Source organism: Urocampus carinirostris, chromosome 11, assembly GCF_059441175.1.
Source record: "Urocampus carinirostris isolate Australia breed hairy pipefish chromosome 11, RoL_Ucar_1.0, whole genome shotgun sequence".
Lineage (NCBI taxonomy): Eukaryota > Metazoa > Chordata > Actinopteri > Syngnathiformes > Syngnathidae > Urocampus > Urocampus carinirostris.
The window spans coordinates 10,865,587-10,879,148 of record NC_142359.1 but is presented as its reverse complement, the minus strand read 5'-3'; the positions used below and the strand labels follow the sequence as shown (position 1 = coordinate 10,879,148).

Below are 13,562 nucleotides of genomic sequence, written 5' to 3'. Positions count from 1 at the left end.
GCCTTTATTTCAAAGACATACTTTCTCACTACCCAGAAATTAACTTAACGTCTATTCAGAAAAGATTCAAGTTACTAAAACAGTCCTTGGCTGGGATCACAAAACCTTGACTTACTTACTGTCAACTGCCACTGATATCGTTAATGGAACTGAATTTATTTTAAAATTAAGGCGTAATAGTCAAGCCAGTCTTGTTACGTTTGCTTTTATTGTTATGTTGACATTCAGAAGGCTTGAATGGATATTTACAATGCTTACATTTGTAAAAAGACATCACTCGTTTCAAATATTTGCCGTCATGCTCGAAGAAAACCGGCGTTGACAAAAAAACATTGGAAAATTCAGCTCGCGGTGAATTTACATTCGGATTAAGCGATGCTACGATCTAAAATGCCGGCACTAGCGGGGCAAATTTAAAGGGACAGTGTGTATCATTTAAAGACTTCTATTGTCAAGTCAAAGAACTTTGTTCATTCAAAAATATATTCATTTAAATGACAATCAAACATAAATGAGCTTATATATAAACTTACCGTTTTTGAAAAATACTCATAAGCAATTTTTACATATGAGCCTCATAAAAAAGAAGCTGACATAATTGCCTGGCATTTGCTGCCATGCGTACCCGAAAACCGAAAAACCTTGCGACAAAACAATTACAAGCAAAATGGTGCGTTGGGATCAATTTGAGTCTACGTAGTTTGTATTATTGTTTTTGGCACTCGTTTTCAAATGCATTACACAATGCAGCCACATCTAGTGGTCAAATAATACACACTTTCCCTTAAGAGATTTGTGCTTCCAGACATAAAAAGTAAGACAAAGCGTTAAAAAGGCAACAGCAGATATCAGAAGATGTCCTTTTATCCAACAACATGGAGGTCGTTAAAAGACAAATACAGTGGAACCTCGGTTCTCGACCATAATCTGTTCCAGAACCCTGTTCGAAAACCAATTTGTTCGATCACCAAAATCATTTTTCCCATTAAAAATAATGTAAATCGCTTTAATCTGTTCCAACACCCTGAATGTTTACCTTGAATGTTTAACGTAAACATAAAGCTAACCCAGGCTAATCGTACGTTCGCGTTATCGTAATCTTCCGTACGAAAGATTCCCCTAACATGAACGTGTAAAAATTAAAAAAACAGGTCGTTTACGAGTCATTTAGCACCCGGGTCTCCACAACAAGTGGTGTGCGGTTCATTGGAAAGGGGGCTCCGTTCCAACACCCTGAATGTTTAACGTAAACTTAAAGCTAACCCAGGCTAATCGTACGTTCGCGTTATCGTAATTTTATGAATAGGACTTCTTACCTTTGTGGTGGTCAGCAGGAGGTGCTCGCACACCTCCTTCATATTTGGCTATTATTTCTTTCTTAAATGCAATAGTTGTACGCACTACTTTTCTTTTTTCACCTGTAGCAACTTTGCTGCTTGCACTGACTTTCTTCGGAGTCATAATAAGGGGATAAAACACCCGTACGCCGCTCAGCATCGCACCTTAGCATACGCGCTCACGCATTATCAGCGTTCGAACTCCGATTTCTTGACCGAACAGCGAAACAAGAATTTCTCAAAATTTTTGGTCGGACACCGATTTGCTCGAACTGAGAGGCGTTCGAAAACCGAGGTTCCACTGTACCGTACTGTAATCCCTTGCTACTTCTCGCTTTGTTTTGAGGCCTCAGTTCCTTGGGCGTTAAAAAATATTCCACGATCCATTAGCGCCGATCACATTTTGCTGCGAGCGGGGGCCAACAAACCACAATTTTTGTTCTGTCCACCAAAGAGTGAACTGCACTCGTGCGGCCGCAATCCATTATCCCAGATCACAGATTGCTGCACGCGGGGACCTGCAGATTGAAATTTTGTCAGGCCTGGCTCCTGTTTTTTGTTGTTCCATCTACCGAAAAACTTAACAACACTCAACCATCATTTAGCCACGAACCCATATTGCTAAGCGGTAGGCGTGCCATTCTGGCCTGACTAAAATTCAATGCGTGGTTGTGGCGTTGAGCCATTATCTCCGGTTGACAATTGCTGGGAGCAGGGGTGGGCACAGCACATTATTCTTTTCGGTTCAAGCCACTGATTTTCACAAAGGATAACAGTAGACTTTTCTTTCCATTTCTACTTTTCTCCTCACGTTTGGATAAAACAAAAGCAGTAGAGGCAGACTCGTGGGTTATTTCCACACGGAAAAAAAATTTGAGGCGCTTCCGTGAGCGAATTCAACAATCTTTACCTGGGTTGTTCAAAAGGTTTTGCTCAACTGGAGAAAAGAACATTCTATGCTGCTTTTCAACAAAGGCTTGGTGCAAAGCTAACATGCAAAGTGCATTCTGAAGCAAAGAATACACTGATTAAAGGGTCTTACTGTGCTATAGTACAAGCTATGCTTCCAAATTTCGGTACTTTAAATCAGTGGTCCGCAACCTACGGGCCAGGAACCGGTACTGGGCTGTGGGTCGTTTAGTATCGGGGCGCACAGAAAGCAAAAAAATTGCCTTACTTTTTACTTTTACCGTATTTACTAGTGTATACTGCAAATTTTTGTCTAACAGTATTTGAGCAATGATGAGTCTAAAAATATCGCTGACCAAATTTGTACAGAATTGGATGCAACAAAAATGTTACTTTTAATGTTTATATCGGGTGATTTTTGGGTATTTGGTTATCTATAACGGCCAGCACGGCGGCGTAGTGGTTAGCGCATGTGAGGCATAGTTATGATGTCATGAGATTGAACCTCCTGTGTGGAGTTTGCATGTTCTCCCCGTGCTTGCGTGGGTTTTCTCCGGGCACTCCGGTTTCCTCCCACATTCCAAAAACATGCATATCGGGTTAATTGGCCAGTCCAAATTGTCCCTAGGTGTGAATGAGCGAGTGAGTTGTCTGTCTCTGTGTGCCCTGCGACTGGCTGGCAACCAGTTCAGGGTGTCCCCTGCCCACTGACCGAAGATAGCTGGGATGGGCTCCAGCACCCCCGCAACCCTACTGAGGATAAGCGGTGCAGATAATGGATGGATGGATGGATATCTATATTTATTTTGGATATTTATTCTGTGGATCTTTGTGTTTTCTTTTAAGTGTGAATGGATGACCGGATGCTCCAAATGGAGTTTTGTTGTTTTTTGACAACGACAAACAATATTCTGAATCTGAATCTAAATTGAACCCGGATCGCGGTGATGAGAGCGCGGAATTTTAACCATTAGGGATGTAGATGACATGGGGAAAATACAATATTTGTACTCACGGTTCTACGTTGTTGAATATGTGGGACCCATGATTAAAATAATGTAACCAACGTAAACTATGAACAGAATACCTGAATAAAATTTACAATGTACTTATAAGACACTGAACCCCTAATGCCTTGAACGGCTGACTCTGCTAATGGTGTGTGAGTGTGAATGTGTGTGTGTGAAGTGTATTGTAAAGAGCTTTGGAGGTCCTCAGTGACTGGTAAAGCGCTAAATAAATGCAGCCCATTTACCATCTATTTATTTAATGTCCTTCAACGTCTGATTCATCATCAGATACACCAAATATTTTTTTCCCTTCATGATGCTTTTTCGTTTATTTACATATCAGCGATTGACGTGGATGGATGGTGTGATGAGTGCACTGCAGCAAAGAGGTCTAAATCTAGTGGAAGCTAGAGCTCTAGTTGGTGATAGAAATGAGTGACAAGGTGTTGTGAAAGGATAGTGGGATGTTTGGATGGGTTCTAAGGAATGGCCAGGGCACCTGTATGATGTGGCAGGGGTAAACCAGTGAAAGCTGTCGGTCCCTGCTGTTGAACAGAGGAGTGTGTTGTGCCACCCTGACCCAAGTGACATGACCTTTGTGTCCCGTTTTCATCTGGAGGGACAAAAGCATGACCAACTTGGGTGCGGAGGTGCTTCACTTGTTTGGGTGTTTGGGCATCTGGGTTGGCCATGGTCCCAAAAAATGTATGTGTTTTTTGCTACTTTTCCCATTTATTTTTTATTTTCTTTGTTTTTGTATGTGTTTGTCGGTCACCCCTCTCAAAGGATACGACCAGGGTAGATGGATAGATAGATTTATATCTTTCAGGATGTTACCGTGACTGAAAATATTGTGATAATGAGCTAAAACCTAATGCCTTTTCCTTGGTCATCTTCTTTCCTATTGGTCTAGTGATTACACAGTGGTTTCAGGCTTTTTGTTATTATCATTGTTAATATCACTAATGTTATGTGACAATATTAATAGACATTAGGCCGGTCTATGGTACAAAAAAAGTTTGTGGACCACTGCTTTAAATATTGTCACGCTATTTTCCATGAACGTTAGCTACAGGAAAAAAAGTCTCTCTTCAGGCTCGGAAACCTCCTGTAAATTTTTTGCCCATTTGCCAGCGCAACCTCAAACGTTCGCGGAAGACTTTGGATTGTTCATGCCTGTCGATGTGTCACGGGGGAGCTCACGAACTCAGGTCAATGAAGACATGCTCCCAGATCTGCGTGTTCCCCTTGAAGCTAGACGTGAAGATAAAGTCCCGTCTGTCCGTGGACACGGCGGTGAAGGACCGCGGCGCCTGGATGTAGACCTCCTTGAACCGCTCGAAGGCGCTCTGTTGCTCGTCCCACAGCAGGATCTGCGAGAAGGTGTAGTCGCTCCCCAAAGCCAGGTAGTGGCGCTCTTTGAAGGAGAAGGGCTGGAGGATCATAGCGCCTCTGGAAGGTAGCGCTTGGATCTCGGAGAACTGCTTGGCGCCCCAGTGCAGGACTTTGGAGTCCCCGATGTAGCGCGTGAGGGCAAGGTAGAGCTCGTCTTTGATTCGAAAGTGCTTGACGGCGACCACGTCCTCCGTGTTGGGGATCTCGCCCTGCAGTGCAAACTTGCGGTTGCTGCGGCTCCACTGGTAGATGACGGGAACCTGCGAGCGGCTGGCCAGAAGCAGGTGCGCTTTCCCGTCCAGGTCCAGGAACTCGGCGTCCGTGTCGCGATACCACTCATGGAGAGACTGGTAGGAGTAAAAGCCGCTGTCGTTCCATTTGTAGAGGGTGGACAGACCCGCTTTGGAGCTGTCCGCGATCACAAAAAAACGCTCTGTGCCGATTTGGAACACCTCGATGTCGTTGGGTTTGGAGATCTTGGACACTTCGATGTCCTGGAATTTCGTGAACGTGCTCTGGTCCTCGTCAAACTTGTATATGTGAGATCCGCCGAAGAGCTGGGCCACAATGATAAACACTTGGTTCCCGATCACCACTGACTTGCACCCCACGATGGACTGACCTGAAAGAAAGACCAGGGAACAAGACAGATTTGAGTCCAGAACCCCTGCATCTGTTTAATCCTGCAGATTATCGATTTACCTGTGATGTTATCGTAAGTCCTGAAGTTCATTTCAATGTGGTCCCACTGCAAGACCATGCAGCTCTCCACGCCAGGAGCAGCGACTGCAACGAAGACGTCGTTCTTGAAGTCGAACGTGTCGACTGACAGGGACTCGGCGCTCACACTTTGATGGAGGACGAAATCTAACGGAGAGAGTTCTCATCTTCAACACCCAAAAATTCAATTTACGATAACACGCTGTTGTACAAGATCCATATGTAGCAATACCTCCGAGATGTTTTTTGATTTGCTTAAGAAATGCCTGGTAGCCCTTCAGGCCCCTCAAAGCACTTAGGCCCTAAGGAGTGTCAAACTAATGTTTGGTCAATCAGTAAAAAAATATGAAAAGGTATTGAAAAGAAGAAAATAGGAGGTAGAGCACGCGTCTTGGGATCAAGAGGTCGCAGGTTTGATTCCCGGCTCCTCCGTGTTATATGTCGAAGTGTCCTTGGGCAAGACACTGAATCCCCAATGCCCCCAATAAGCAGGTAGGCCTTGCATGGCTGACTCCCTATTGGTGTGTAAGTGTGTGTGTGAATCGATAAGTGTGAAGCACATTGTAAAGCGCTTTGGGGGGTCTTGATTGACTTAAAAAGAGCTATATAAATGCAGACCATTTACCGTTTAAAGAAAAGTACTGAAAAGTATGAAACGTTACGAGAAAGTACTGAAAAGCGTGGAAAAGGTAAAAATAAAACTAGTAAAAGTATGAAGTACGGAGAAATAATGAAAAATGTGAAAACGTACTGAAATTTATGAATAGTATAAAAAATGTCTGTAAAGAATTAAATTGGACTAAAAAGTACACAAAAATTGAAATGTATAAAAAAGGAAAATGTACAGAATAGTATAAAGTTCTAAATGTCTTGAAACCTCTTCTGAAGTACTGAAAAGTTTAAACAAGTTCGAAATAGTATGAAAAAGTATTGAGGCAGAGAAAAGTAGTGAAGAGTACTGGAAAGCCTGGGAATTGAGTGGCTGAACACTCTTGCAACATCTAGTGGACATATTTAAAACTGCAGCCGTAATCTAATACAGTGTCCCTAATCCTATATCCCGAGTTTGCTGTTTTGGCCCGCCTAACAGAAAACACGGTTGTGGCTGCGATCCATTATCTTTAGCGATTGTTGCTGAAAGCACGGGCCAACAGAAGTTTAAATTTTCAGTTTGGGCCCCTAAAGCGTGTCATGAACTGCCCTGTGTTGGCTGAAAGCGCAAATTTTTGTCATGCCTGCGACTTATTTTTCCGTTCTTTTTGCCTAAGATGAACAGAATCTTTACGGCCGCGATCCGTTATCCCCGGTCGACTATTGTTGCAAGCAGGGGTCAGCAGAGCGCATGTTAAACACAAAGGTGAGCCTCTACATATATTTGCATATTGTGGAGGGTTTTGGTCCCCGTTAACCTTTATAAACTAGGGATTAGAGTAGTTAGAAACATAAAAAAACATAACTGTTTCAAATTAGATTCTTCAGGAGAGACTTGTCCAGTCTGGCCTTTTCTCACCCGTGGAGACGCATTCATCTTGCAAGCTCATGTCATTGAGGCGCTTGTCCATGACGTCTTCCGGCCCGACGCACGGCACGTCGGACACGGTGGCGTTGGTGCTTTTCAACCACGTCATCAACCACTTGGCACGACAGTCGCATTGGAAGACATTACCTCGCAGGTCCCTGCAGAAGACAGGCCCCAGTTTTTTTGACACCACGAACGAAACATGCTCACGACGCCCAACTTACAATTCAATGAGAGAGTCCAGCTCGTTGAAAAGGTCCCTAGGCAGCGCCTCGATCTTGTTGTTTGCGAGTGACCTATGACCAGTTTACCAAACACAACAATTGATTTTTTTCGTATGATGTCACGCGCATCTCTGAATGTAAACAGTCGGCCATATTGGATGGGTTCACCAGACACGGTTTGATGTTGTGACAGGTCTACACTAACTTTGTTGGATGTGCGAATGAATGTGTGGCGTTGTTTTTGGGGACTTTTCTGTTTATTCTTGAGGGACTGTTACCTGGTAAGTGGAGGCCAGAGTGCGAACTTTGCTTGCAGGGGAGGCGTGTGCCATAAACCCTAGGCGGAAATACCTGGCCAGTTTCTCTGCCGAAATAAGTTCTAAGGAAAGCCTTGTGTGTCCCTGAAAGCCTAGCCAAAAAGAGTACATCTTTGTCCGGTGAGTGGATAGGCTTCGAACTGATGAAATGCGTCCCACGGCGCTGGCCTAGGCATGCTAAAATGCTTTACCGATGATGCACCGTTCAACAGAGATCGCTTTTGAACCCTAACCCATACACTAGTAATGTCTAAAGTCGAACATTTTTACTGGCCTGCGGCATTTGTCATGAAATTAATAATAGCGCCTGCCAGTAATGTTGACCGCAGTATAAAATAAATGTACAATTTCACTAGATGGTGGCAGTAGCCCTTTGGCCAGCGTCCCCATTTCTGACATGGCGACTGCAGATAAAAAAAAGGAAATTGACTGTGAGGGCCTTCACTTCAAGGGCAAATAAATATTGGATTATTTTTTTCACCAAACCCGAAATAACTTTGCTTGAGGAATTTAAAAAAGCATGCATGTTAATGTGCATTGGAGCTCAAGCCAAGAAAACTTAAAAGTTAAGCGTGCGTAAAGCGAAGCAAAACGCTACCATTAAGTCCTCCTTCATTTTCCTCCAGTTCGATTGTTGTTATTATTTTTGTGAGCACGCATCGTTTTTTGTCATTTTAAGCTGTTTAATAACACTTTGTCTTTGTGATCGCTTTTTTCGTTAAATTTTGCGGTTCACGAATGTTTACACTCTGCTCGGTCATATAACTGCACTTCCGCGGTGGGGTGATTTATGGGTATTGTAGTTGTTCTGTTTCAATCGTTTGTGGGGAGCTAGGATAGTGAATGTTGCTTTAAAATGTATATCATTTAATGGCTTTATTGTTTATTTGGTACTTAAAATAAAAGTAAAGTAAATTATGTCTATTGAAATATAGGTTTACAACCAACCTGACTATCCGAATGACTGAACGCTGTTGGTGGATCCACTAAAGAAAATTAAATCTACAGCAAGATTTGCAACACTGATTTTAGTTCCTCAGCAGCCCTTTTGGTGGGGAGAAACCCAAAAAACGACCACTATGAGTCAAATGAAAATGCTACAAAGGCGAGCTGCGAGGAGGCGACACTAATCGCCAAATACCGCAAACTTTTCATGGAGGGAGCATTTATTAAAGACTCGGTCATAAAAATAGTCCAGAAAATTCAACTGGCTCTCACACATTTTAAGCTTACCAAATCTGGCCCCGCATTCTGAAAAGTTTGGACACCCATGCCATACACTATTCGCTTTTCTATAGCGAGTACATCAGTGATCATATGTTGTCGTAACTTATCCCAGACCGAAGACCAAACTACTTTGATAACTAGATTTCTAATGTCAATCACAATAATGATGAGGTACTCTTACAACCATCCAGTATTTCCGCCTTACTCAGGTTGCCGGGATATAAATGACATCATAGAAAATATCTATTGATAAGAAATAGTAAATAAATCAAGGTCAATTCAAGATGAAACACATACAAGTGGGTGAGGTCACGTAGTCCTCGGAAGGAAAATTTGGAGACGGTCTCTATCCTGTTGCTCTCAATGAACCTGCACAACAACCAAAGCTCAGTGGACAAAATCAACAATCACTTTTTTTTAACCAATGGATGACTTACAGATATTCGAGATGCGGAAGGCCAGAGAATGCATCATCCCTGATGGTGGAGAGCGAGTTGGAATTGAGGAGCCTGTCGTGAAAGTGAAGGCATTTCAATGGCTGAATTTGGTGTCAATTCAATTTAAAGCACGACTTCTTGTCATGGCAGTACTCAAGATAGATTTGCCCCACCCCAACAACATGATTACTTTGTGCCTTTTCATCTAATGTGTATGTATGTATTTATTTATTTTTATCTTCTGGGGGGCTAAAAGTATCACACTGCCTTTCACCTCTGCTAGTTTCTTGACTACTTGAGTCAGGGAAGAATCAAAGATATGCATGAACGGCCAAAGTTCTATGAAGATTTATACTGATGAGCATGAAACAAACACACATACAAAAATAAAAAGGGAGTAATGATATGTGCTGCCTCCATATATCAAGTGTTGTTGCTCGTGTCAATGTTAACTTTGGTTGTATAAGTGCACGTTACGTGTCTTCTGCGTAGAAGTCATGATACATGCACACCATCCATCCATTCATTGTCTTCTGCTTATCCGGGGTCGGGTCGCTGGGGCAGCAGCCTTAACAGGGAAGCCCAGACCTCCCTATCCCCAGCCACTTCCTCCAGCTCAACCGTCAGGATCCCGAGGCGTTCCTAGGCCAGCCTAGAGACAGTCTCTCCAGCGTGTCCTTGGTCGCCCCCGGGGCCTCCTGCCATTGGTACATGCCCGGAACACCTTCCGAGGGAGGCATCCTTATCAGATGCCCGAGTCACCTCAACTGGCTCCTCTCAATGCGGAGGAGCAGTGGCTCTACACAGCGTCCCTCTCGGAAGCCTGAGCTTCTCATCTTATCTCTAAGGGAAAACCCAGACACGCTGCGGAAAAAACTCATTTCAGCCACTTGCATCCGGGATTGTGTCCTTCTGGTCATAACCCACAGTTCATGACTATAGGTGAGGGTAGGGAACGTAGATCGACCGGTAGATACATGCACACATAAAACGAAAATTAACTGCAACACAAACAACAGCCGCGCAGCGATTAGCGCGTGTGTGGCACAGTTCTGAGGTCGTGGGATCGAACCTCCTGTGTGGATTTTGCATGTTCTGCCCGTGCTTGCGTGGGTTTCCTCCGGGCACTCCGGTTTCCTCCCACATTCCAAAATCATGCACGTCTGGGTCCAAATTGTCCCTAGGTGTGAATGAGTGAGGGAATGGTTGTCTGTCTCTGAGTAACCTGCGACTGGCTGACAACCAGTTCAGGGTGTCCCCTGCCCACTGCCCGAAGACAGCTGGGATGGGCTCTAGCACCCCCGCGACCCTACTGAGGATAAGCAGTGCAGATAATGGATGGATGGACAAACAACAGCACTAAACATATGCACATGATACGCAACACTTATGGACTACGCACGCTATCGCTGAACCCCACATCAGCAGAAGTGGAAGGGTAACCTGCACAATGGGGTTCCATTATTGCCAAATTCCTGTTTATAGATAAAATAACGATTGCATGAAAGTCAAAATTCGACCATATAACCAACGTTAACAGAGACACGAGGAATGACACTTGACATATGCACACAGCAACGACATGCAACACTGGACGCTGGATGACATAGTCAAACTACACATTAGCAGAATTTTGGGCACTCATGGAATGCCATTTTATACATACACAAGATCATGAAACCCCAAAGTACATGTGCACATATACAACGGCAGGAGCAACGACACGCAACACAAACAGACGCCGTGTGATATCCTTTAAAATACACATGGGGGGAATTTTTCCGTACTAATAGAACGTCATTTTATACATAGACATCAATTTGAAACGACAGCAACCCCAAAAAGAACGGACTGGGTAAAAGGGAGCTTACAGAAGCTGGAGTGACGGCATGTGCGAGAACATGGCCTCTTTGACCTCTGGGAAAGTGCCATTGACGATGCTCCTGCAAACACATATATCATCATATAAAGGATTTTTCAATTTCTGCTCGTGCATCGCAAATGCGTCAGCCTATTACTTACAGGGAGATAATGTCGCCGGGACTTGTCCTGGGTACGGAGGAGGAGCCCACGCAAATGATGGACTCCTTGGAGCAGCTGCAAGTTGAAGGGCATTTTGCAGGCTTTTTGGCCAGGCTGCTGCAGCAAAGCAAAACGCCAAGCAAAAACCAAAACGCTCGAGTCGGCGGCATTCCTGCTGCGAAGGATGCTGCTGCATGTGGGACTCGGGAAAGAACCTGGCTGGCTGGCTGGTGCGTTTCCACCCTGCAGCACGCGACGCAACGCGGGACGGCAGCGAATCAGCAGCAGCGGACTCCCCTTCCCCCCGAGCGTTTTTTTTAATTTTTTATTGAAACTCAAACAATCGTCTTCTTGTAGTTGCACCACAAAATTGAGAGCATGCATGCACGCGTGTTTCAAAGCATCCTTTTATTTGGTTACTGCAGAAGCCAACCCACAAACCCACGCCATGCAGCATAATGGGATTGTGCAAATTGGTAAACCGCCATAAAGACCACAATGCAGTACAACAGCTCAATCCAAAACATTGAGCACAATAAACAAAGACAATTAGTGCCCAAAACAACCAGATAAACAGTGTTGGGACTGATTCGTTTCAGGGGAACGCTTTCCTGATTGGAACGCAAATAATTTTCTCAGTCACAAATACGATAACGCGTTATTAACTCATTCAATGCCAGACGTTTCAAATGGAAGTGCGGGTGCCAGCTAATATTTGCTAGTTTGACTCATTTTTGAAAGCCTAGAAAGAATTTAGTTGTGCATCTATATAGGCATAGGAAAAGAAAGCTTGAATCTTAATCGTTCATTAGAAAAAAAACGTGTGACAAGCTTTTACCATTGTTTATAATAAACAAAAGTTGAGGATTGCAAAGTTTCTAGAAAATAGTTTTCAAGAATGTTTTAGAGAATACGGATTTTTTGAAAGGATGAATTTCAAGCAGAACTTTCACTTTTTTCTTTGCTTTTGCAATACCGGGAATATCTAATTTCCATAAACACAGGTGCACTTTTCTTCTCATCTCATCTCATTAGCCGTACCGTTTTTCCTCATTAGGGTCGCGGGGGGGCTGGAGCCCATCCCAGCCATCTCCGGGCAGTGGGCAGGGGACACCCTGAACTGGTTGCCAGCCAATCGCAGGGCACACAGGGACAGACAACACGCTCGCTCATTCACACCTAGGGACAACTTGGACCGGCCAATTCACCTGAAATGCATGTTTTTGGAACGTGGGAGGAAACCGGAGTGCCTGGAGGAAACCCACGCAAGCACGGGGAGAACATACAAACTCCGCACAGGAAGTCTGGAGCTGGATTTGGACCCACGACAGGTTCCCATGACATGAACTGTGCCGCACAAGCGCTAACCACTGCGCCGCCGTGCTGCTGCCAGGTGCACTTTTCTTGCAAAATAATATTTTATTTCAAGAACAATTGCAAGAACCTTTCAGCACCTGATGTTTCCGGTGACGTGATCACATGATTGCGGTCATTCAGTGCCCACCACACTCTCTCAACACAAGCGTCCTTGATGTGTGAACAAAGATCTGATCAAAACCATTTCTGCCATCTATTGGAGATTTATCATACTAAAATCATTTCCAGAGGCTTGATACTTACTGATCAGCAGCACCAAATTCTACTGTTGTTAGTACTTAGTGCATTACTATGTTAATTAGCTACTTTATTAATTCAGATAATTTATAATCACGTACCTTGCTTGACTTACATTGCCAAATATAACCCTTGATCCAGTGGAAACTGTTTCTGAAAGATGTTTATATTTACCTACAAAATACAACTGAACAGTTTTGGTGGTACCCTCTTAAACGGAGTATGAGAATGCTAAATATCTCCTAGTGACGATAACCTCCCAACCGTATATACTCTAATCCAAGCCAAATTTAAGACTATAAAATACTGAAATCAGAGAGTCATCTTATATGCACATATTTCTTTGTGTGTCGCCAGTAGCAAATGCTAAGCTACGTGCGGGCGACAGGGTGTGGGTTAAACAGAAACAATTACATCATTGGGCCAAATTGGAGCACATAATTTAGAGTAAAAGTGTGCTGGATTTTGGACATTTTTATTTGTAAAATTATATTTGCAGTAAGCCTTGAGAAAAGAAAACCTCTTTGATAGTACCCAGAAATGGAAATGGAGCTTTTTAAGTGGTTTCAAGCCCAGAGACAAAATGGATATGGAGTGTCTCGGCTAAGTGTTCGTTTATAATCTCTCAAGAGTTCACAAGCCAAGAAATAGGACGGGTTTACTGCTTCCACTAGTTGGTGTACAGGTATGCTTCGAATTTAAAGCAGTTTAAAGCTGCTGGCTTCTATCAGAGTAAATACAGCAATTTGTAACAAGTTACTTTTGGAGTAACGCAGTACTCTTTCTTGTCATTCATCTTTGGGTGAACTAAATTACTTTTTAAATGAAGTA

At 43.6% G+C, this 13,562-nt stretch overlaps 1 protein-coding gene across 1 annotated transcript; it reads right to left on the bottom strand.

Moving 5' to 3' along the window:
* Positions 1–189: 189 nt before the first annotated feature.
* On the bottom strand, positions 190–13,529 carry lgi2a (leucine-rich repeat LGI family, member 2a). Its single transcript, XM_088346654.1, has 8 exons — positions 11,118–13,529; positions 10,967–11,038; positions 9,096–9,167; positions 8,956–9,027; positions 7,115–7,186; positions 6,882–7,048; positions 5,354–5,518; positions 190–5,273 (listed from the first exon to the last, which is right to left on the bottom strand). The coding sequence occupies exons 1-8, from the start codon at positions 11,285–11,287 to the stop codon at positions 4,456–4,458; spliced, it is 1,608 nt and encodes a 535-aa protein (XP_088202780.1). The 5' UTR covers positions 11,288–13,529; the 3' UTR covers positions 190–4,455.
* Positions 13,530–13,562: the final 33 nt, after the last annotated feature.

Bases quoted from the DNA above. Each gene is read 5' to 3' on its own strand.
- lgi2a (XM_088346654.1), bottom strand. From the start codon at position 11,287: ATGCCGCCGACTCGAGCGTTTTGGTTTTTGCTTGGCGTTTTGCTTTGC. The intron at 7,049-7,114 runs GTAAGTTGGGCG...TGTCTTCTGCAG, and splicing joins CTGGACTCTCTCATTGAATT to GGACCTGCGAGGTAATGTCT. The intron at 5,519-6,881 runs GTGAGAAAAGGC...TCTCTCCGTTAG, and splicing joins AGATGAATGCGTCTCCACGG to ATTTCGTCCTCCATCAAAGT.